Below are 23103 nucleotides of genomic sequence, written 5' to 3'. Positions count from 1 at the left end.
ATAAACAAAGTAAATCAATGAATGCAAGCTAGTCACCATCAAAGTGTTATCCTAGACAATTTATGTACGTGTTAGAATTGAAAAAAACAAAATTGGCTATAAATCAAGTGTAATTAACCTGGAGGTTGTGTCTTCCTCTTTTACAGCCTTCCTACTTAAATATTTCCAGATGCTACTTGTAATGATTTTTCCAGCTATTGCTGCCCACCTCTTTTGTTCACACCTATTCACTGCATTATTAACTAGTTTGAAAAAGCCTCTGTAAGCCAGTTTAGCCATTTTCCTGTACCCATCCGACAAGTCTATGCCTCCTTGAAACAGAGACTCAGCTTAATATATACCTATACAGCTATGTACATATATTTATGCACAAATGTATACAATAGCTGGCTAGAGTAGTGAAATGTGAAATTGATTGAAGATTCCTCAAAATCTGCAATGTATTATAGCAAAATTATGCCAAATCTATTTGTGAATACTGAGCAAAGAACTGGAGAAAAAAATGAGATTAAACAATTGCAGTATTTAGGAATTGGTAAGACTCCTTTCTTTCAATTCAGAATGTGTACTACTAAAAGGGAAAATGTGAGCTTGACTTGGAGTGACCCTGTGTTAGCTTGTTATTAAACATGCACCATGAAGTTATTTTTTTTTCATCTATCCCCTGTGTTTGAGTACTGTTGTACATATACACATATGTGGCCTTATAATTGTTGGACTACAACTATTATCAGCTGTAGCCAGCATAAATAGTGGTGAGGAATGATATAACCGTAGTACAACATTTGGAAAGCTACACATTTACTGTTTTCTTTTTTAAAAAATCTCAACAAAAAGGATACTTTTTGGGCTCTCAATTATGTCACCAGAGTTATGATGGATTTTGAAAACATCTCACCTGTCAGTACCTTGAAACCCTTTGTACCGTCTTCCCTTTCCCCTAAACTTACCTTCCAGCAGTGATGATGGAAAAAATGATAAGAGGAAGGCTATTTCTTGCACCTCATTAGATGCTAAAGCCTTAAAACTTTAACTTTCCAGTCTGTAACTTTCTAAGGCCTCTGGCTCCTTACTAAGGACCCTGAAGGTATGTTAAATTATAATTTGTAGGGAAGTGGAAAGTTCCTGCTAGTGAGTTTCAGTATATAATAAGGGTTTACAGAGGAGCTCCACTACTGTCATAAATAATAATCTTAGTTAACTGATGGGTACTGTATTTTGTACGAAAAGAAACCTAGGAAATTTAGTAGAAAACTGCTTAGGATATAATCCTGATGGAGTGCCATAGTGAAACAAACAGGATACTTTTTTTGGGATAGCTAATTGGCACTTTTAGTTCTTGATGTGTTTGAGCAGAACATTTATCTACATTTTATATTTTCTTTTGCTTTAGTTACTGACAAGCATCAATTTAAACCTGAACACATGCTCTACAGATTTCGGTATGATGATGGCACATACTACCCAAGAAGTGAAATGCAGGATGTAATTTCCAAGGTACAAACATAAATGTAATAGAGAAAGAGATTCTGCTTCAAAGCTTAGCAGCCATTCTTCTTTTTAGGTTATCAGTTGTCAGCAAGGCCATGGGGGGGGGGGGTAAGGGTTCTATCCCCCTCCTCCAAAACCTGATTTACTCTGAATTTTAACTGGTTAACCAATTTATGAGTAAACTAGATTTTTATAACCTGACACATTTCGGTGGGGTTTTGAACTTTTAAGCGCCCCCCCCCCCGCCCCCCTCAGTTACAGCCCTGGTTGTCAGTACCTATTAATTTGGATCAATCTGAATTTTGCAAAACCCATCAGTAAGAAACTAATTTGATAGCATTATTAAATCTAATGAATTTTGCATGATCTTTGTGAAGTTGCATGAGTTATGTTGAATTGTTTGTGGACTGATAGAGCACTTCGTACTGTAATCCAGTTTAATTTTATATTTGAAAAATAAGCTTTTTTAAACTAGATCTGGTACGTTGATCTGTGTTGAACTGTAGTTTTAAATGCAAATGTTTGTTGGTATTTTTTGAATGAGACATGTATAATATTTATTTATTGACACAAAACCAAGTTATGGAAGACATAATGATTAATTAGAAATCCTGACTTTTTTACTTTGGAGAGTTGGAAGGGGATTTGTGAGAATTTCTCTAGACTTTGCATGCCATGGTCTATTTTTTGTCTGCTTTATCTCTTTCAATTCATTGCTGACATTAAAGGTTATATTTTGTACAAACCCTTTTTGGGTTAATTGGTTTTGTAGAGGTGTTAATTAGTAAGATATATTGAACACTAAACTTGTTTATTTAACAGGGTGTAAGATTATATTGTCGTCTACACAGTCTATTTACTCCTGTGGTAAGGTAGGTGTTCTTTTTGAACTTTATGCTTCATAAGGTTAGATCAGTGAGGCTAATTAGCGTGTTGGTAATCAATTTTAGATAAAGCGCAAACTAGAGCTGGTGAAAGAGAGGAATGGCAAGCTTTTGTCAACAGTACACAATTAATGGAAGGGTATACATGTCTTTGTGCAATATATTACTGTTCAACTCAATTTTTCTTTTCTTTGAATTGTATTTAAAAATCATTAATACACGTGAAAGAATTGTAACAATATATTTCTGAAAGAAAAATTGTATAAAATTAGTATAAGGGGTAACAATAATTGTGTTTTCTCCTATTGCTGTCAAGGAGATTCTGCATTCAGGTATTTGGAAGATGTTTTGTTTTGGCCATTTACCTCTCCTCAAGTGAGAATAGTGAAGGAAGAAGACAAGACATAACTTACTGTTGCTCTTTCTTTGGGGTGAATGAGAAGGGATAGGGAATTCTAATAGCCAAGAAATGTCCTCCAGTAGGATAAGTGTTTCTTTTGTACAGATACTTCTGAAAATAAAGAGGTGTTCAATAATTGTAAAAAAAAAGTCAATATATGGTTGCCATACACTTAATAGTTATAACCAGAATAATGTTTTATTATCTAAAGCTAACAAAGCTTGGTATGGACTTGGGCAAATAAATGTATGATACTATCAAGTGGCATTGAAATGTCAAATATATAAATTTGAGAATGAATTATTTAGCATATGCTTTTCTTCCAGGGATAAAGATTACCATCTACGAACCTACAAATCTGTTGTCATGGCTAATAAATTGATAGACTGGCTAATTGCACAGGTAGGATAGTGCTCTGAGACACTTAAATCTTATTACAAAATGGAATGCCTATTTTATTACCATAAGTGAGGCAAATTTTACCATTCTATCTAGTTTATCTTGTATCACTATTGTACCTGAACCAGGGATGAGCATCTTTGACAGCTTCTGGGAAGTCAGTACCCTCAGAAGGGACATGGCAGTTATGAGTCCCTTCTTTCTCTCTTCAGATGATCTTCTAGCTGGCACTCGCAATAAAAATTCTATTTTATTTTTCCATCATGCCTTAAAATAATGCAGGGGGCATGATGGGAAGTTAAAATGGGGTGCAGGTTGGAGTCCTGATTCTGTTTTGAGCCACCTTCATGTAAACCTGATAGGATCCAGTGATAGGGTACCCCTGTACCCAAGCATACCTAGAACCAACCTTGACTTCTCTCTCTCTATTCTAGAATGGTTTTCATGAAAATGAAACATTTTTCTTATTTCCAACCCCAACAAAAATACTATTAGGCTCTTAGAGAGGAGAGGATGAACTGGGATAAGCGTATTAGTGTGGTCCTCTCCATCATTATTCTCATTGCCCTCTACACATGGAGAGTAAATGGCCCCAGTGGATGATCCCTTGTATATGATGATGATGATGATGATGATTATATTTATATTCCACCCTTTTCTTTCTTAAAATAGAATCAAATCTGTGAACAATACTATAAACAATACAATATGCAACTTAAAATTGACATAAAACATGTAAACACTAAAATAGCATTAAACCAGGGACTATTAAAATAAATAATTAAAACCACTGAAAACCAAGTAAAACCTATAAAACACTTCATAACTGCCCCAACTCAGTCTTAAAAATTTTATGGCTCTCTGCATTATTGAAAAACTTACTTTTCTATGGTTCCAAATTAAGGATAGTGGATTCCCTACATTGTATGCACCTGTTCTGTGCCGATCAATAGCAATGTGAACAGAAGAGAAAGAGCTGTTATATTCATATATTTCTCTTTCTCAAATGTAAGGACTTTGTTGTTTTTGCTATATGTCTTCAAGTTCAATCAGACACATGGTGACCTTATCAAGATTTATTTGAAGGAGTATTATTTGCCTTTTTCTAACATTGAGAGTGTGTTATAAACTGGTTTCCATAGATTGGTAATAATTTTAGACCATGAACTCTTGAAATTTTAGACCATCTTTTAAACCACTACACCACATTGGTTCTCAAGTAGAAGATGCATGTTTTTAAATGAGCTTCAATATTGAGAGTGATCCACAGATAGGCAACATTATGCAAAATATTATACTTGGCCCATAATGCCTTTCCCAAGCTGCAGCACCATACTGCCATCATCTGGTGACTAATCTGCAAAATGTCCATGCATTGTAAATTATTTTAGTCTGTGGGGTGTTCAGTCTATTATATACACTACAGAAGTAGCCAATATTTTAATTTAATAATTTGCCTAATTGAGTTATAGCCTGCCTTTCTCCCAAAACTAGGACTCCACGTAGATTACAATTTAATAAAACAAAGGCAGTTAAATCAGCAAATTACAGACATAGAAGAAATTAGCACCCACCTAATTGAAAGCCAATTTTGCAGAAAGTGAGGTCATTTTCTAAAGCCCTCTCTGATTTTTTAAAAATGTATTTTTCTTCTGAGAATCAACTTAGCCTGTTTTGTTAAGGAACAGCCTTTTTCTATCTCTTTAATAGTTTGGCAAATAGAATAAATGTGTACATCACTTTGAAAATTACATTACAAAGTAGGCATAATTATTTAGCTCATTATTTCCAAGATATTATGTTAAGATTGTATTTGTTATGATGCCCTGTGACTAACATTATTAAAATTAATTAAATGATTAAACTTAAAATGGGACTAAAATAAACTACCTTCTTTCTATAGGTGATGCAGAAATGATACATGATTTTCCTAATTTCAAATTGCTGTGTATGATACTTACATAGATGTATATATTATATTGCAACAGGGAGACTGCAGGACAAGAGAAGAAGCAATGATCTTTGGCATAGCACTTTGTGACAATGGATTTATGCACCATGGTAAACACTGTAGATTTTAGAATTCTGACTGTGAATAAATACTGTGTACAGATGAGGTAATTTCTCAAGTGTTTTAGTGCTGAGAATCTTCATTTAGAAAAAAATGTCTGTTTTTGTATCAGATGGCTGAAAAGGATGGTTGCCTAGACGTAATGCCATGACGGATGCAGTGTTTCTTGTTTTCATCATTAATTTGGTTCTGCATTAATCTCCAACAAAATCCTTTTCTTTTGCCTGGAATAATATGGTTCATTTCTTTGAGCCACTGAGGCATATTTTTAATAAATGTAGTATTTTATCCAGAAGGCAGCTTTGGCTTTCTACACCATTGGATTCTTTATGAGTGGCTATGTCTCATAATATGCTGCAAATAACTGATGGACTTCTACCATTTATTGATTGTGTTTTTGATAGGGTTTGACTTTTAGATTTTATCTTGAGAAAAGTAGTATCTAGGTAAATAAGAACTAACTTTTCCACACTGTTCTTTTGGGATATTGGAAAAGATATTCACCTTTTTTCAAATACTATGCTACTACATGTTCTCATGAATAAACTGTGATTCTTGTGATTTATATGGCCTTACGGCAAAATAGCTGACAATTCACTATGACGAGCAACTAACTTAAAAAAATTGATACAAATTTACTCCTGAGTAAACGTTGAGATGTCTCATTTGAAAATGGTAACTTTGCTTCACTATCCTGAATGTTTACTTTTGGGCTTCTATTCCACTCTAGCTTTAAATCAATTAAAACAAAAGAGAAAATGCATTGCTACTCTTGACACATACCTATTGGAGATCCATAACGATAAGTACAAGTGCAAATGATGGCAGTGCGGTGTAATGTCACAGTTTGATTATGTTCCTTATGAACAGTTCAGCAATGAAAGTGGAAAGCTGTAAAGTTTATTTTCCTGCAGAACTCTTTTTCAGAGACAATTACCAATATTCTGCTGTAGCATAGATTAAGTGGACATCCTTCTGCCAATTTGAACTTATGGTAAAACAGAGTGGGATGACCACCATCTGGTTTGGATTGATTAGGTTTTTGAAATCTAGGAACTCAGTGATCCATTGACGTGATTACATTTACAAAGCAAAAGTATACTCTTTGGATCTTATAGCAATTAATGAATACTTAATCTATATAAAGTACTCTTAGAGGTGTGCAATTCGGTCTTGTTGGCTTACCCCTCATTCTGTTTAGAAGGGAAGTTATTCGAAAGGTGAGGAGTGTTGCCATTTTCATTCAGCAAGGATTCAGCCCATTGGCTATAATTGGAAATTTTAAAGGCTCTATCCTTAGTCATTTTAAAGCCTATCTGCATGAAGCCTATCTCAGTTTTAGACCCCATTTACAACTGCAGGCCTGCCAAGTTTCAAAACAATTCACCAATCTACTGATTTTTAAAGAATTATTTTAAATTTTAACCATAACATTTTTAAAAATAAGACAAAATGCAAGAGAGCGTTCTAGGAATTGTAGTATCTGGTTGTGTCAATTCTCAGCCAATCAGAGCATGGACACAATCAGCCTTTTTATTGGCTGAGAAATGCAGAGAGAGAGAAACGTCAGTGCCCATCATGCTCTGAGAGGAGACTTTTCAATGACCGCCCTATACAAGTGCTGCTGGGAAAGTGAGTTCCCAGCAGGGCCCTCTCTGGAGGAGGAGCCTAGGAAACTTTCCAAAAAGAAATGTTGCATGGGGAGGGAGAAAAGACAGGGTAGCTCCTTGCCTCAGATATATTGCAGACTTAACTCCTTCCTATCCAGGAACCAGATAAAATCCTGCTCCCTTAATCCATTTTGCCAGGTTTCGTGGCTCCCTCCTCCCCGTTCTGTTTTTTGGAGATTATATAAAACGGACCACCGAATACTAAAAATAATTTTCGTCCAAATTGATTTGGGCCCAAGCCTGGTACTCCTAGCTGTACCCATTTGACAAAGAATAGTGAATTGCTGGGGTTGAGACTACTGTATACATTTTCCAGCAGACATTGTTCCTAGCAGAGATCAGATGATCCCCTGAAATGCCATCTGTGCCCAGTTTTACACTGTGGTTCAAGTTCTGCCTATTCCAAACAAAAATACTGTGTCTTAGAGCCAGGCAGCAATGACCTTTTTAACCTTCCTTTGGTTATTTGATCCTAAACATTAAGGGAGTAATAATGAACAATTCTTACTGAAGTTAATGATTTATTTAATAGTTGGTAACTATTACAAAGTCCTCACATCACAACTCTTTTAGAAGATATCAATCAAGAGTCACATTGCAGTGCACTGGTGTCAGAACCCTGCTACTAGAGCCTGGATGTGGCTCTGAGTTTCAGGGTCACTGACATTGATAAGACACCTGCGTCCCAGGACTCGGAGGAGAAACGGCTGATGGACTTGGCGGGGAATTTGCGCGGGGTTTTACTGAGCGGGAAGAGACTGTTCAAATGAGGGGGAGGGTATATAAAGGAGGGTTGGCCGGAGCCTCCCATTCTTGGCTTTTCTGATGTTCATGTTTCCTACAGTAAAAGTTCCTGGTGATACCACAAAGAGTCTCGTGTGTTCATTCAGGAGCGGCCGTGGTGAGCTGACACTAAGCCAAGAATACGGACACCATCCCGCTGTAGCGGTGAGGTGTAACATGCAAGTGGAGGATGAAGAGCTCTTGGGCGCCGGAGGAGGAAGGTCGGAAAGGGCCACTCCCGAGACGGACGCTGAGTTCCACCAGCTGGCGGCCCTGGCGTCATCCACCGCTTATGCCCAGCCAAATGGGGTAACCCAGAGGCGCGGAGTGGTGCGGGGAGATAGCACCGGAGGAGAGGAAGGTTCACCTTCCCCAGGCCCGCAAAAGATGGTGTTTCTGGAGGAGAGGATGTCGGCGATGGAGACCACCCTGGCAGTGATGTCGAGGGCGATGGAGCGCCTGGCGGTTTTGGCGGAGCCGGAGCGAGGAAGGGAACTCCGGGCTAGCTCAATGTGGGACGTGAGCATGGGAAGCAGCCAGGGCTTTGCAGACCTCCCAGCACCGAAGGGAAGGGAAATGCGAAAGGAGCCCGGTGCCCGGCCCAAGATCCAAACGAGCCTGACGCGGGTGGAGGAGAGTGACGACGAAGGGGAAAAGCCTCCGAGAATCCCGGCTATGCTCCCAACTGAGACCCTGGTGCCCCTGGCGAATGCCGGGCGTGGCACAGGACAAAGGGAAGCAGCAGCGGGGCCCACTGGCCCGCAAGGGGGCTTGCGACGGGCGGAGGATTGGGGATTGCCACCACAGGGACCCCTACCGAGACGAGAGGAACTAAGGATCGAGTTTGGGGGAGAGTCCTCTGAACTGGATTTTTTCCTGACCACGGTGAGGGGCTATATGGAGGACAATGCCCACACTTTTAGAACGGAATCCAGCCGGGTACGGGCCATTGGTGCAGTGTTGAAGAGGGGAGCGGCCAGCTGGTACGTTCAACTACACGCGCGGCGCGACCCATGTCTGGGGTCACTCCGACGCTTTATGGGGGCCCTGGAGACCCGTTTCCGAGATCCACTGGAGCAGATCCGGGCGAGGGAGGAGTTGAAGACCGTCTCCCAGGGGCAGAGGTCGGTATCTGAGTATGCGGAGGAGTTCCAATGCCTCGCTGAAAAGGTGCCGGAATGGTCTGCAGTGACAAAGATAGAACTCTTCAAAGAGGGGCTCAGGCGGGAGATCCTCTCCTGGGCGGTGCATCGTGATGAGCCTGACACACTGCGCGGATGGATTCAGCTGGCGGGGCGCATCGAGACATCGCTGGCCCAGGCGAGGAGGCACCGAGGAGGGCTACAGCAGCGGCCGCAGATGAAAGAGGGGAGCCGGAAGGAGGGATCAACCCCAGCCGGGAGGAGAACGGAGCCGACAGGGAACGTGAGCGCCAGCAGGAGGGGCTGCTTCGTGTGCGGCCGTTTGGGCCACAGGGCTGCCGAGTGCTGGCAGAGAAAAGGGGAAGGCGGAGGCCCGCCCAAACCAAGAGCCGTGGCAGGGAAACGCGCCGAGGAAGAACCACCGATGAGGCACCACTCGGGGGGGTTGGTAAGTCAGGACAAAGCCATGATAGTGGTCCCCATTCAGCTGGAAAGTGGCAGCAAACAAGCAACCTGCAAAGCATTTGTGGATTGTGGATGTTCCAGGAACATCATCTCCCCTGAATTAGCCGAGGGATTGGGATGCGAAAGAACGAACCTAGAATCCCCAATAGCTTTCTCGCAGTTGGACGGATCCACAGCATCGGGATCATTAGCTAAGTACAGTGCCGAAGATGTAAAGTGTAAGATAGGGAGTTGGGAAGGAAAGGTGTCATTTGTGATATCACAAATAGCCAGCTATAATGTTATACTAGGCATGCCATGGCTGGGGCAGGCCAACCCGCAAATCAACTGGGAGGATAAGAGCATGATTTTCAGGATGAAGTTGGAAGGAGGGAGCCAGGAAGTGGAAAGGGAGCCGGGGAAAAGGGGGGAGGAAGACTCTATCAGGATAGCAGAACTGGCAGATAAATTACCCCCAGAGTATCGGGATTTTGTGGACGTATTTGATGAGAAGGAAGCAGACAGTTTCCCACCGAAGCGGAGAGTTGAAGTGAAGATAGAGCTAGTCCCAGGAGCAGAGCTTCCTAAGGCAAAAATATACCCAATGTCGGCTAGGGAAAAGGAGGAACTGAGAAAATACATTGATAAAAACCTAGCGAGGGGTTTCATAGAGCCCTCAAATTCCCCTCTAGGGGCGCCTGTGTTGTTCAGGCGCAAAAAGGACCAAACGCTGAGGCTCTGCATTGACTACAGGGGCCTGAATGCAATCAGTTCTGGAAATAAATACCCCCTACCTTTAGTGAAGGACTTGATCGCCCAGTTATCGGAAGGACAGATATTCACTAAATTGGACTTAATTGAAGCGTACCATAAATTGCAGATTAAACCAGAGGACAGGTGGAAGACGGCCTTCTCCTGTGCATTCGGATTATTCAATTATCGTGTGCTCCCTTTCGGTTTGTGCGGCGGAGGCGCCGCGTTCATGCAATTAATCAACGAAGTGTTGCATCCATTGTTGTACAAGGGAGTCTTTGTTTTTTTAGATGACATATTGTTAGTATCTCGGACTAAGGAGCAACACATAGAACTAGTCAGGGAAGTCCTGCAAAAGTTGAGAGAAGCAAAACTGTATGCGAAGCTTGCCAAGTGCGAGTTCAATAAAGACCAGATAGACTTTCTGGGGTATAGGATTTCCTCCCAGGGAGTGGCGATGGACCCTGCGAAGGTAGAAGACGTGAGGGGGTGGGAAGCCCCCAAAACACGGAAGCAGCTGCAATCCTTCCTAGGGTTCGCAAACTTCTATAGAACATTTATCAAGGACTTTGCGCGCCTCACTTTGCCATTAACGGATTTGTTAAAGACTAAAGGCAGGGGAGAAACAGCCAAAGTGAAGGCCCCAGGGGCCAAACTGACCTGGACAATAGAATGCCAGGAAGCTTTCGAAGCCCTTAAAAAGCGTTTTACGGAGGAGCCTGTTCTACATCACCCTGATATGTCGAAAGCCTTTGTATTACATTGCGATGCGTCAGACCGGGCATATGGGGCAGTTCTGCTACAGAAAGACGAGGGGGGGAACCTGAAGCCATGTGGCTATCTGTCAAAAAAGTTTAGCGATACAGAAAAAAACTGGCCGATTTGGGAGAGAGAAGCCTTGGCGATTCTAAAAGCACTAGAGTGCTGGAGACACTTCCTGGAAGGAAGTGGAACACCGTTTGAGGTGTGGACTGACCATAGAAATTTACAGTATCTAAGATCCCCTCGTAAACTATCAGCGAAGCAAATTAGATGGGCCCAATATTTCAGCCGTTTTGATTTCAAACTCAGATTCTTCCAGGGGAAACATAATATACTCGCTGACGCTCTCTCTCGAATGCCTCAGCACGGGGGAGGAATTCAGGAATCTGAAGGGAGTATTTTTCTTGATAAGCAATGGGGCCTGGCAGTACTAACTCGAGCACAAGCGGCCAAAGAAAACAAACGTACTGCCATTTCCACGGGGGGAGGAGAAATATGGGAGGAAGAGTTGAAGCGAGCGTATGGAATGGACAAATGGTTACAAACAAACAAAGAAAAGGGAGAATTGTGTGGGGATTTGGTGTTTGTAAATAAGAAATTGTATATTCCTGAATGTTTAAGACGAGAAATGTTAAGGAAGTACCATGATAACAAGGGTGCGGGTCATCTAGGCCCCACCAGGACTATTAAACTGTTGGCCAAACAATGCTGGTGGCCCGGAATGAGGAAAGACGCCAGGGGGTACGTCACGCAGTGTGAATTATGTGCAGAGGGAAAAACACCACCGGGGAAGCCCCAGGGGCTATTGCAGAAGGTGGTGGAGCCCATGAGGCCATGGGAATGCGTAGCCATGGATTTTGTAGGCGAACTACCCCCCAGCAGAGGCCACAGATACATTTGGACAATATTGGACCTATTCTCAAAACAGGCACACTTTGTGGCTCTGCCAAAACTTCCTTCAGCTGAAAAACTTGCTGATTTGTATGTGAAGCATGTATATCGCCTACATGGGTGTCCCGACAAGATAATTAGTGACCGGGGAGTCCAATTTACTGCAAAATTTTGGGGAAAATTCTTACAGCTGTTAGGAGCAGAAAGGAACCTGAGCTCGGCCTTTCATCCCGCGACCAACGGGGGGGTCGAACGTACCCAACAGACACTGTGCCAATTCTTAAGGATGTACACCAATTATAGACAGGATGATTGGGCGGACCTTCTTCCGTTTGCTGAGATGGCTTTTAACGGGGCCGTACATTCGGCCACAGGTCGTGCCCCATTCGAAATAGTATACGGACAGGAGGTGGCACCTTTCCCCAGGCTACCCGAGTGGAAGGAAGGGGAGGGCCAGACCGATGAGGAATGGCCGGCCAAAATCAAGCAAGGGTGGCAAACCGTGGTAGAGGCATTGCGGGAAACACAAAAGAAGTACAAGCTCTTTGCGGATCGTAGGCGCCGAGAGGGGGACAAATTGGGCGAAGGAGATCTGGTTTGGCTGAGCACAAAAAACCTGAAATTGGGGTTCCCATCCAAGAAATTGGCTCCACGCTATATAGGGCCATTCAGGGTAGCAAAAAGAATAAACGAAGTGACCTATGAGCTGAGGCTACCAAAGGACCTAGGAAAGGTACACCCGGTATTCCATTGCAGCCTGTTAAAAAAGTATAAAGGAACTCTGGACAGCGGAGAACAATAGTTGTGTTTAATCTTTTCCTTCCAGGACGAAGGGGAGGAGGACGCCATGTCAGAACCCTGCTACTAGAGCCTGGATGTGGCTCTGAGTTTCAGGGTCACTGACATTGATAAGACACCTGCGTCCCAGGACTCGGAGGAGAAACGGCTGATGGACTTGGCGGGGAATTTGCGCGGGGTTTTACTGAGCGGGAAGAGACTGTTCAAATGAGGGGGAGGGTATATAAAGGAGGGTTGGCCGGAGCCTCCCATTCTTGGCTTTTCTGATGTTCATGTTTCCTACAGTAAAAGTTCCTGGTGATACCACAAAGAGTCTCGTGTGTTCATTCAGGAGCGGCCGTGGTGAGCTGACACTGGGGGCTGCTCCAATACACACTATAGTGAAGTGGCATTACTGAAAGTTTGGTACTCATAAATAGCAACTGAGTATTAAGGGGCTTTTTACCCTTATTGATGCTTATCATTTGGTGGTAACAGAAGCAGGAATAATTGACACCCGTATCAAATAATCTTGTACATGACAGTTACAAAACACATTTTTTTCTCCACTCTTGTACAAAACTGTTATTTCCATAACTGGATTTACATTGGCAATTTATTCAATTAATCAATATACAATATGCAAGGTTTTTTTTTAATTTGTTGGCTCAGGTCTTGTTAAATATCAGAAAGTAAAATGTATTTGTGGTATGAGGGGGAAAACATTTTTGTTGTTTTCTATCAAACAGTGCTTGAAAAAAGTGAATTCAAAGACGAACCACTCGTCTTTCGCTTTTTTGCGGATGAAGAAATGGAAGGTTCAAACATGAAGCACAGGCTTATGAAACATGATTTAAAAGTAGTGGAAAATGTAATTGCAAAATCACTCCTGGTAAGGATTTAAAATGTTGTCTCTGTTTGTCTCTGTCTTTGTGTGTGTGTGTGTGTGTGTGTGTATGTTGTGACACTTTCATAGTAAGAAGGTTGACTATTGCTTCCTGTCAGATTAAAACCCATCTGACAAAGGTCTTTTTAAGCCCACCCTTCCCTCTCTGTCCTTTGTTAACTAGAAGCTTTTTTTTAATGAGCAGCTTGGCATCACAGTAATAGTAAAGAAGGACCAGAGAAACAGACTTTTGTATTGTAGCAGCATGTCTGCAATAAACTATGTAATAAACTGGAAAAGAGGGATTCTGCTCTTTCCCATCCTATTGTAGTTGTGTGTACCTTCCTACAACAGGCAGGGTAAACAATGGTGCCTACAGAATCTCTTATAACAAAACAGAGAGACAGCAGATCAAATAAGCCTCCTTTTACAGTTACCCATACCAGTTTAAAAAGTATAGGTCTGTAAGTTTGGACATCAAATTGGAAATCATAAGAAAATTGGAGTTTGGTGAAAGAAAAAGTCTCCAGAAGGTTCATAATGTTTTAATTGACCTACTCAATCTGAGTGTTTTATGTTGCATGTGCATAATGCAGATTGCTAGTTTTGAAAAAAAATTCCTGAAACATTTTGAACTGCTATTTTTTGTGGTGTAGGAACATCTCCGCATACCTTCCATGTAATTTCTGCCCTGGTACCAAATTTTCTTGCTTAACTGAGTTCTAACTTATACCTAGATTGTTTCCTAGTCTTCTTTGCCTACAATTCAGTTCTAGCAGAAGATTCTTCTAACAACAAACTGTTTGTGTGAAAGTGACATAGACAGAAACATACTACGTGTCTTAGATAGTACCCCACAATAGACAGTGGATGACTGCTGAGGGTCACATTTGCCAAGCCTGATGTTCATGTTTATTTAATTGGATGGTATTTTAATTTCATTTTATATAAATGTCAAACATTTTTTCTTTTACAGATTAAATCAACTGAAGAAAGCTATGGCTTTGGTTTGGAAGACAAAAACAAAGTGCCAATAATTAAAATAGTGGAGAAGGGATCAAATGCTGAGGTGATTTATTTTATTTTTAGTCATGTGTATAGCTGTCTACAAAGACATTTTTGTAAAACTTTAAAAAGAGGTCTTAGTGTGATTTCCCATTCACCTCAGGGTTGAAGGCAACTCTGCATGGAGCAGCCTCAGGTATTGAAAGCAGTGAAGATTTTGTTTTGATCAGAGAGTGCATTAAAATTCTCTGCATATAAGAGCTTCCTGGATTATCTGAGTAGAAAGTTTACATTTCCCATTTATGGGAATATGAAACATAATTTCTCTATGTTTGAAGTCATCACATTTCAGAAAAGAAATAAATATAAGTTGTTCCTTGGTATCCATGGGAGATTGGTTCCAGGACCTGCCATGGACACCAAAATCTATGGATGTTCAAGTCTCCAACCTAACAACCAGTTGTGAAAAGACTGCTCACATGTCTTGTTTGCCAGCTCCAGGGAAGCTTCCCCACTTCTGCCATGTTTCACCTAACTGTGAACTGATGTGGGTTATGTATACATACAACAATAATATGTGTATGGTGTAGATTCCCTGCATATACCACTGAGATTTTACTATATTACTGATTTGTTGCAGCAGTATGTATTTTCATAAAGCCTGCAAAACATTTGGCCTAACACAAGGAGCACATTTGTGTATTATTATTGTCCTATACATTACTATCCAAAGTAGATTAATCTAGGGTGTTCATTGCAGATAACAGTGGAATATTAAATTGGTTTTTACATTGCCATATAATCCAGATTATCAAATCAGATAATCCACATTATCTGCTTTGAACTGGATTATATGAGTCTACTAAACAAATAGTGCAGTTCAAAGCAGATAATCTGGATTTTATATTGCAGTGTAGATGCAGCCTTAGAGTCCTTTTCTGTATTTGTATAACAGAGAATAAAACTGGTGAATAAAGATATCTTTTGAACACAAGCTCATTGTTGCCATCATCCCAGTTTTGTATATTTGAATGAGCTGAAAGATAGTCCCTGATTAGTTTGATAAAGTCCGGAGCTTTATAAATACAATTTCTTCTCCAGATGAAGGATTTCTGTGATGCAGGTCAAGACTTTTTAACCAAAAGTATCAATCATTTAAAACAACTGTTTTGCTTGTATTTCCTTCAACATACTTTTACAAACCTAAATATTCAGAGAGTTCTTATCTGTTGGTAAATGAAAGTTATATCAAAGTAAATCCAGCATCAGTTTCAATTTTTTTGTCATTGTCAAGGTCTGTACACACCACTTACACATAGGGCCCTTTCAGACAGGCCTTATATCTCAGGTTTTCTGCTTTAAACTGGGTTATATGAGTCTGTACTGCCATATAAGTACTACCATAAGATACAAGGCAGTCACGCTTGACCCCCAGAAAAAAATTGGATTGTATACATTTCACAATTGTAGGGATAGGCCACATGATAAGTTTCTCAAAGTCTTACTCCTCAGGAGCAAAGGATATGAGTATAACTAGTTTAGTTTTTAAAACAATAATACATTTACTTTTCCTCTGTGTTTTGTTTTCTTATTTAGATGGCAGGTCTGGAGGTTGGGAAAAAAATCTTTGCCATAAATGGCGACCTTGTTTTTCTGAGACCCTTCAGCGAAGTGGATAGCTTTCTGAAAGCATGTTTAAGCAACAGAAAGCCCCTCAGGGTACTTGTGAGCACAAAACCCAGGGAGTAAGTTGTTTTTTCAGTTTCAGAAATTATAAAATATATTACAAACAATGGGCATTAAACTGGAAGGATGCAAAAACTTTCTCTTGGCAAATGGTAAATGCCTGGATTTAGTGGATAAAGATTATTGGGTGAAGGCATCAAGGGCCGAATGGGAATTAAAATTCTTGGCATTCAATATGCATTAGTTAATGTTGTTCCTGAGTTATAATAATGGTCTGATAATAATTAACATATCTGGAAAATGTGATTACATTTTCTGTTCATCTTTAATGACAATTTGTAAACAATGAAGAAATGTTGAATTGGTTGACTCCAAGAAGAAGGCATTTCTTGAAATATACTGTATAAGTAGTCACTGGTTCTCAGTGTAAACTGGACCAATGAAATAAACATATTGGCACTGGATCTTTCATCTCAATATTTCTCTTAGGACAGTGAAGATTCCTGATTCTGTGGATGGTCTTGGATTCCAGATACGAGGCTTTGGCCCTTCAGTTGTCCATGCTGTTGGAAGAGGTAGGAACAAAGACTTGTTTAGTTATGAATATTTTTTCCAGCATTTAAAACTGTAGGCAGAATTATCTAGAACTAAACTCTTGAAGCATATATTCATCCTCTATTTTATTTTATTTGAATTGGATTTGTGAAGAAGTAAATAATAGCAGCAACGAAGTAAAAGTAAAGACAACCACCATAAGATACAAGGCTTATAACCAGGAAACAGTGAAAATAATTATCTTCAGGCCTTGGCACTGGTCTTCCATAATACATCTGTTTTGCCACTGCGGGAAAAGGGAAATGTTTCAAGAAATGGACTTAGTACTGATACACAATAGAATAATTCACATTTATAAAACATGCTTTTTCTTTAAAGCTTCTCTACTGATTTGATTTTTGTTTTAACAAAATGTTAAAGAACTTAAAATCTGCATAGAAATGCCCTTGAATTTGGATCCTTTGCTTACTATTTTGGATTAAAACACATCAGGTATGTTTTAATACTTTTCTCAGATTGACAGAGAACAGAGTTGACAGAGAAATCTGTTTTCCCTGTTCCAGGCATCAAGATCTAAGGGTTTCTTGGGAAACAGAAAATGTATTGGTGTAAAATAGATGTATCTTAATATTTCCATCTTTTTACCAGTATCAAATGTGTCTCTGCCTTTCTGTTTAAAATGCCCGAGAGTACTTAAATCATTTATGGCTTTCAGTGTGGGATTTTGTCAGAATTTTATTTAGCAGCTATATAAATGATTCAATATAATGTAATACTAAGCTGCTGCTTGGTTATTATAGTAACAACAACAAATAAATCTGGCCTAAATGTAGCACTGCAGAGGCAGATCAATTGAACTTTCACAAGGCCAGCCTTGTAAAATGTTGCCTCCTTTATCAGCCTGTTTTGGGAAAAGATATGCATCCCAGAGACATTCCTCTTTGTGAGAGATTGTCCGGTTCAGTAAATTATTTATTTATTCACTGCACGTGTATACTATTTTTCTCACCCCGGATGGGGGACTCAAAGCGGTTTCCAAACATATTATAGCAAAATTCAGTGCCTACACAACAATAATAAAATACAACTATCAATTGATAGTTGCAATAACATTAACATTAAAACATAGAGTTAAAAACATATTAATTTAAACATTAAAATCACATAATCCTAAAATTAAAGTCTAGGGCTGTTCCAGTATCAATCTCTATTGCACGTTATCCCTGATCATTCCTTTTATTGCTTATTGCCCGAAGGCCTGGTCCCATAGCCAAGTTTTTACCTTTCTTCTGAAGGCCAGAAGGGAGGGCACTGATCTAAATTCGTTGGGGAGGGAGTTCCACAGTCGAGGAGCCACCACTGAGAAGGCCCTGTCTCTCGTCCCCACCAGTTGTGCCTGTGAAGGAGGTGGGACCGAGAGCAGGTCCTCCCCAGACAATCTTAACCTCCGGGGTGGTTCATAGAGGGAGATACGTTTGGACAGGTAAGGTGGGCCAGAACTGTTTATGGCTTTATAGGCCAGCACTTTGATTAGAGCTCGGAAGCAGACTAGCAGCCAGTGGAGCTGGCGTAATGGGGGGGGGGGGGTTGTGTGCTCCCTGTACCCCACTACAGTGGGCAGTGTAGCTGCCGCCCATTGGACCAATGGAAGCTTCTGAACAGTCTTTAAAGGCAACTCCACATAGAGCGCATTGCAGTAGTGTATAAGGGATGTAACCAGAGTGTGGATTACCATGGCCTTGTCTGACTTCCCAAAGTATGGCCAGCACTACCTGTTAGTCTTCTTTCAATCCCATTGCTTTTAGAAGGCTTGTTTAAGTCTCATGGTTCAATGCTATGGATTTGTCATTTGGGGAACAGTCTTTGGCAGATAATCCTAAAGACTGTCTAAACGACAACTCCCATGATTCTATAGCATTGAGCCATGGCAGTTGAAGTGGTGTCAGACTGCATTAATTTTACACTGTAGATGCACCCTTAGCGGTGTTAACCTGGTTCCTTTTCTGTTGTTGTTTCAGCAGCAAGTCAGTATCTTTTTGATTCAGGTGTTTCTTAAATAACTGACTTGCTGTAGAAAGGACTTTATTTTATTGTGGTGTTCTGAATTTAGTTACTTCCTAATGTACTTATTTCATGTTACAGCTTTTCTCCAATATTGTACCCAAGGCAGCTTTGATATAAGTTGAAACAGAGCATAGTTAAAACCGGGCATAATACAGAGATTGAAAAACAATTACGTAAACAGTTATCTTAAAAACTCTAATATATAACAGTTTTAAAAACTGTTAAAGTACAATGGTGGCAATAAATAAAATAAACACAGAACACCCTATTTATAACACATTTGGCAAATGTTTATATCTTAAGCTGCCATGAGTCCCATTCTGCCAAGAAAGGCAGGATATAATTAAGTCAGTCACTATGTAAATAAGGGGGGAAACTGGTTGTGGGGGTGAAATCTTTGTGAGGAGTACTATGAGCACAACCTGCTAAAGCATTAAAGGCTCTCTGCAGTGGGAACAACATACTGGCTTCAGTATGTTTCCGAGCTGATCTGCAAATAGAAAAGACATTCTTCCCCTTTTCTTTAGAAGGAAACTTCTAACTTGGCAACTTTCCACTCTTGTTTTAAGGAACAGTTGCTGCTTCTGCTGGCCTTCACCCGGGACAATGCATCATCAAAGTGAATGGAATTAATGTCAGCAAAGAAACCCATGCAAGTGTTATTGCCCATGTCACAGCTTGCAGGAAATACAGACGCCCAATGCATGTAAAGATGCTCCTGATTTGATTTATTTTGAATCTGTTGCTTTTCCATTTTATTGGTTCATATCTATCCCTTGGGAAATACAGTAGAGTCTCGCTTATCCAACCTTCACTCCACCAACATTCTGTATTATCCAATGCAGTCTGCCTCCCACTTGGATCTATAGCTGTTTCCCTAGGCAGCAGCACGCAGCAGGCCAACACCCCAACAACAACACAAGTGCAGCCACTCTCCCAAATAAGTGGCAGACTTGTAAAACATGATGTTTTGGTGCTTAATTTGTAAAATCATAACGTAATTTGATGTTTAATAGGCTTTTCCTTAATCCCTCCTTATTATCCAACATTTTTGCTTATCCAATGTTCTGCCGGCCTGTTTATGTTGGATAAGCAAGACTCTACTGTAAATGCAAACAATGCAATCAAAAGAGCATGTCATAGTTGTAATTATTTTTTTAAAATTGCAGTTTGATGCAATTTGAGGCACACATTTGAATTAACTTGTGCTGAAAACAACAGAGGCCAATTCTGTGAATATAATATTGAACATTTCTACTTTCTCTGTCACGTAATAAATATGTGCAATTGAAACCAGCAGAGTCAGGCTCTAATGATACAAATGCAGTGTAAAAACTCACCTGAAAAAGATAGGTATATAAAGAAAACATACTTGGCATTAAATATGTCTTTTCATAATCTTTTCAGTTACCAATTTTTAAAAGAGTTGATAAACACAAGGCAAGACTTCACACAAAACCTGCATAAGAGTTAAAAGAAAATGTATAAATTGGTTTGTGTTGGTGCAACATGGCACTGGGATCATTCTAGTAATCTTTAAAATCCTGAAAGGACCTCCTTTCAAAACCTTTACTGATACTGCATATAGATGTCTGAGAACTAATGCAATGGACTATAGTCTCCCACAACACAAAACAAACATTGTTAGACAAAATGCAGTGAAAGTAGAAAGGAAGTTTTCTTTGCAATTACACACAAATCATCTACACGCTATTTGATATTGTAATATGAAAAAAGCTTTAAAAGCACACTTTACTATGATACATTTTTATGAAACATAAAGATAATCTAAATTTAGCTTCATGTCGTAAACAAAACGTATTTGGAATCATTCAGGAATGCATTTGAAGTTATATTGAAAGAGAAATAAGGTTAAAAATCTATTTTGAAAAGTCATATATAGAAGTGAATACCAAAGCTCTAATCCTTGGACTTTTTGCTTAACTTCCATTTCATCCCACACACTTTTCTTCGGAGGCTTGTATTTTCAGTTCTGTCAGAACACAAGCTATTTTTGTAGTTCATCCAGCTGTATTTAAGTGTGGGGTGGAAGGAATTCTGTGACTCGCCATGAGTTTTTTTTTACTTTAATAAGTAACAGAAAACATTTTAGAATATATATATATATATATATATATATATATATATATATACACACACACACACACACACACACACACACACACACACATACTACTAGACTTTCTATCAATGATTCTATATAAAAAGAGCACATTTTGTTCTAGAACAAATGAGGACAAGTTACCTAGTTTTTCTAGAACAATCTATAATTAACTGTTGTGCTAAATTCTAAATCCCACAGATTTCTGTATGTTTTAGGAATTCTCTTCCAGAATGTGGCTGGTTGAAGCAATGAATATAAAATATAGCTGACATGCAGATCTTTTCATTGTGTGTACACGCATGTTTCTAGATATTTCAGTCAGAACCTAAAGTATTCCTGGCCAGGCAGTAGATATTTTTAGGAATATTCTTGTGTGTGAACTCTGATTTTAAATTATGAGACCACCATCTACACTGACCATTTAATGCAGTTCAAAGCTAGCAGTTCAAAGGCAGCCAAACAGCAAACTCCCATGAATGTGCATAAAGGAAAGCCCTTCATGTGCATCAGTGCTCTGTGGTTTGTATAATCACTTTCTGGGCCTCAAACTGGTTCAAGGATTTCCTATCTAATCTGCACAGCAAAATCACTTTCTTCAGTACTAGTTTGAATCTGTATGAAATGGTCAGTGTAGATGAGTAGACAGGGCCTTAATTTTAATGGGTGGGATCTTATTGTTAAAGCAGGTCCTCAGTATCCATGGGGGGGTTGGTTTCAGGACCCACTCACCGCTGGATACTAAAAAATGTACATGCTCAATGAAGGCAGAGTTAACTCCAGACGCCAGATATGCTGCATTTTTGGGGTTCCCCTGCTTCTGGGGAACATGCAAACCACCCATCCACATCTGCCTCCAGGAGGCAAGAAAGGCCAAAACATGGCAACCAGGGCTTGCTGCTATCTCCGCTGCTGCCCTACATCAAGATTCACAAAATGAGGCTTATCCAGTAAATCCCTATTAAAAATTATGTCAGGCAGGAGTGGCAGAATGGCAAACTATGCCAGCCACTCACTTCTGCCTTATGAAAGAACCCTGTTGCCTCAAAGAGAAATATGGGTGTCTGCTGTGCTCCCCACTGTGGATTAAATTGTACAGTACTGCGTAGATTTGAATCCGCATTGCATTGAATCTATGGATCATGAGCCTTTGAATAACAGAAAGCACACTGGATATTTCAGTGTAGAGTACGATGCATGGCAAATCCCCCTGCTATTGCCCGTAAATTGGACCTCAATGTGAAGAGGACCTAACTCAGTAGGGGAACAAGCCTTGCCCTTCCTAATAGTCTCCGGCAAAAGCAAACAGATGCAACCTCTATCCTGTGTGTCCTTCCTCATTAATCAATTATTTTGACCACATTCTAATGTTGCTTAAACATATGTGTCCAAAGTTTATCTGTGAAATGTTGGAGGTTCTAACACTACAATGTTATAAGTTTGAGGACTGAAGGAGAATTTTAATGGGAAGAGCAGGATTATTATTTGAGTGGAGCAATGGTTTGATCTTGTCCCAAAACCCATAGCTCTGCCTCGCAGTGTACTATGGCAAGACAGGAAGCATTTGCTTGGAATGTTTAGCGTGTCTTTTTGCTCATCTCTGAGTCATTAAAATTCCAGGAAAAGGGTGGGCTGGCTGGGATGAGGATGAAAAGTTAACTTTCATTTCAGTTTGACACTCATGAGAACATTATTTCCTTTAGCAAAGCTAATATGCTTTCCTGTTTATAGTAAGCACGTAAACTTTTAAAATGATTGTTATTACTATTCTGCAGCAAGATTCTATTCAGTGGGTATATAACAGCATTGAAAGTGCTCAGGAAGATCTGCAGAAAACAAATTCCAAGCCTTTGGGAGATGATGGAGGATATGCGTTTGACTGCAAAGTAGAAGGTGGGATTATTTGTCTTTTATTGAACACAGCAAATGAAAATGTCAGATGTGACACTTAAGACCAAAAGCAGGAGAAGCTAATACCCCACGCATTGTCAAAAGAACATTAATTGAAGTAAGACACATGAAATCAAATAAATGACACCTTTCACATATCACATAGAGATGTGTGCTTTCTCCGTCAGATAATATGCTTGAAGTATATTTGATTCACTCAGTTGCAAGTTTCATTTCTTCATCAGTGAAATATCAAAATAATGTATTGGTATGGAAATCTGATTATGACTTTTACTTGAATATAGATTGAGTTACAACCATTTGATTTTTCATATTGCTTTAGAACAATCCGTATAGTCCCACCTAACTAAAATGTTAAGGATTTTTCTGTTAAGATTATGCCCAAAAAGATATTCACCCATCTTCAG

General features: G+C 39.9%; 2 protein-coding genes across 3 annotated transcripts in view; both read left to right on the top strand.

Moving 5' to 3' along the window:
- The window catches only part of prex2 (phosphatidylinositol-3,4,5-trisphosphate dependent Rac exchange factor 2), a 145887-nt gene that overhangs the window by 73571 nt on the left and 49213 nt on the right, over nt 1-23103 (top strand). For both annotated transcript variants that reach the window (XM_003219634.3, XM_062980284.1), the window contains exons 12-21: nt 1394-1497; nt 2314-2363; nt 3102-3177; nt 5163-5235; nt 13217-13359; nt 14330-14422; nt 15955-16103; nt 16534-16619; nt 19233-19369; nt 22561-22678. In XM_003219634.3, the coding sequence (XP_003219682.2) occupies nt 1394-1497; nt 2314-2363; nt 3102-3177; nt 5163-5235; nt 13217-13359; nt 14330-14422; nt 15955-16103; nt 16534-16619; nt 19233-19369; nt 22561-22678 (1029 nt within the window). The remainder of the gene's footprint in view (nt 1-1393; nt 1498-2313; nt 2364-3101; nt 3178-5162; nt 5236-13216; nt 13360-14329; nt 14423-15954; nt 16104-16533; nt 16620-19232; nt 19370-22560; nt 22679-23103) is intronic.
- On the top strand, nt 7516-12798 carry LOC134298858 (uncharacterized). Its single transcript, XM_062980285.1, has 2 exons — nt 7516-9288; nt 12517-12798. The coding sequence occupies exons 1-2, from the start codon at nt 7741-7743 to the stop codon at nt 12556-12558; spliced, it is 1590 nt and encodes a 529-aa protein (XP_062836355.1). The 5' UTR covers nt 7516-7740; the 3' UTR covers nt 12559-12798.

This window comes from Anolis carolinensis, chromosome 4, assembly GCF_035594765.1.
Source record: "Anolis carolinensis isolate JA03-04 chromosome 4, rAnoCar3.1.pri, whole genome shotgun sequence".
Lineage (NCBI taxonomy): Eukaryota > Metazoa > Chordata > Lepidosauria > Squamata > Dactyloidae > Anolis > Anolis carolinensis.
This window is presented reverse-complemented; position numbering and strand designations above follow the sequence as displayed.

Bases quoted from the DNA above. Each gene is read 5' to 3' on its own strand.
- LOC134298858 (XM_062980285.1), top strand. From the start codon at position 7,741: ATGTTCATGTTTCCTACAGTAAAAGTTCCTGGTGATACCACAAAGAGT. The intron at 9,289-12,516 runs GTAAGTCAGGAC...TTTTCCTTCCAG, and splicing joins GGCACCACTCGGGGGGGTTG to GACGAAGGGGAGGAGGACGC.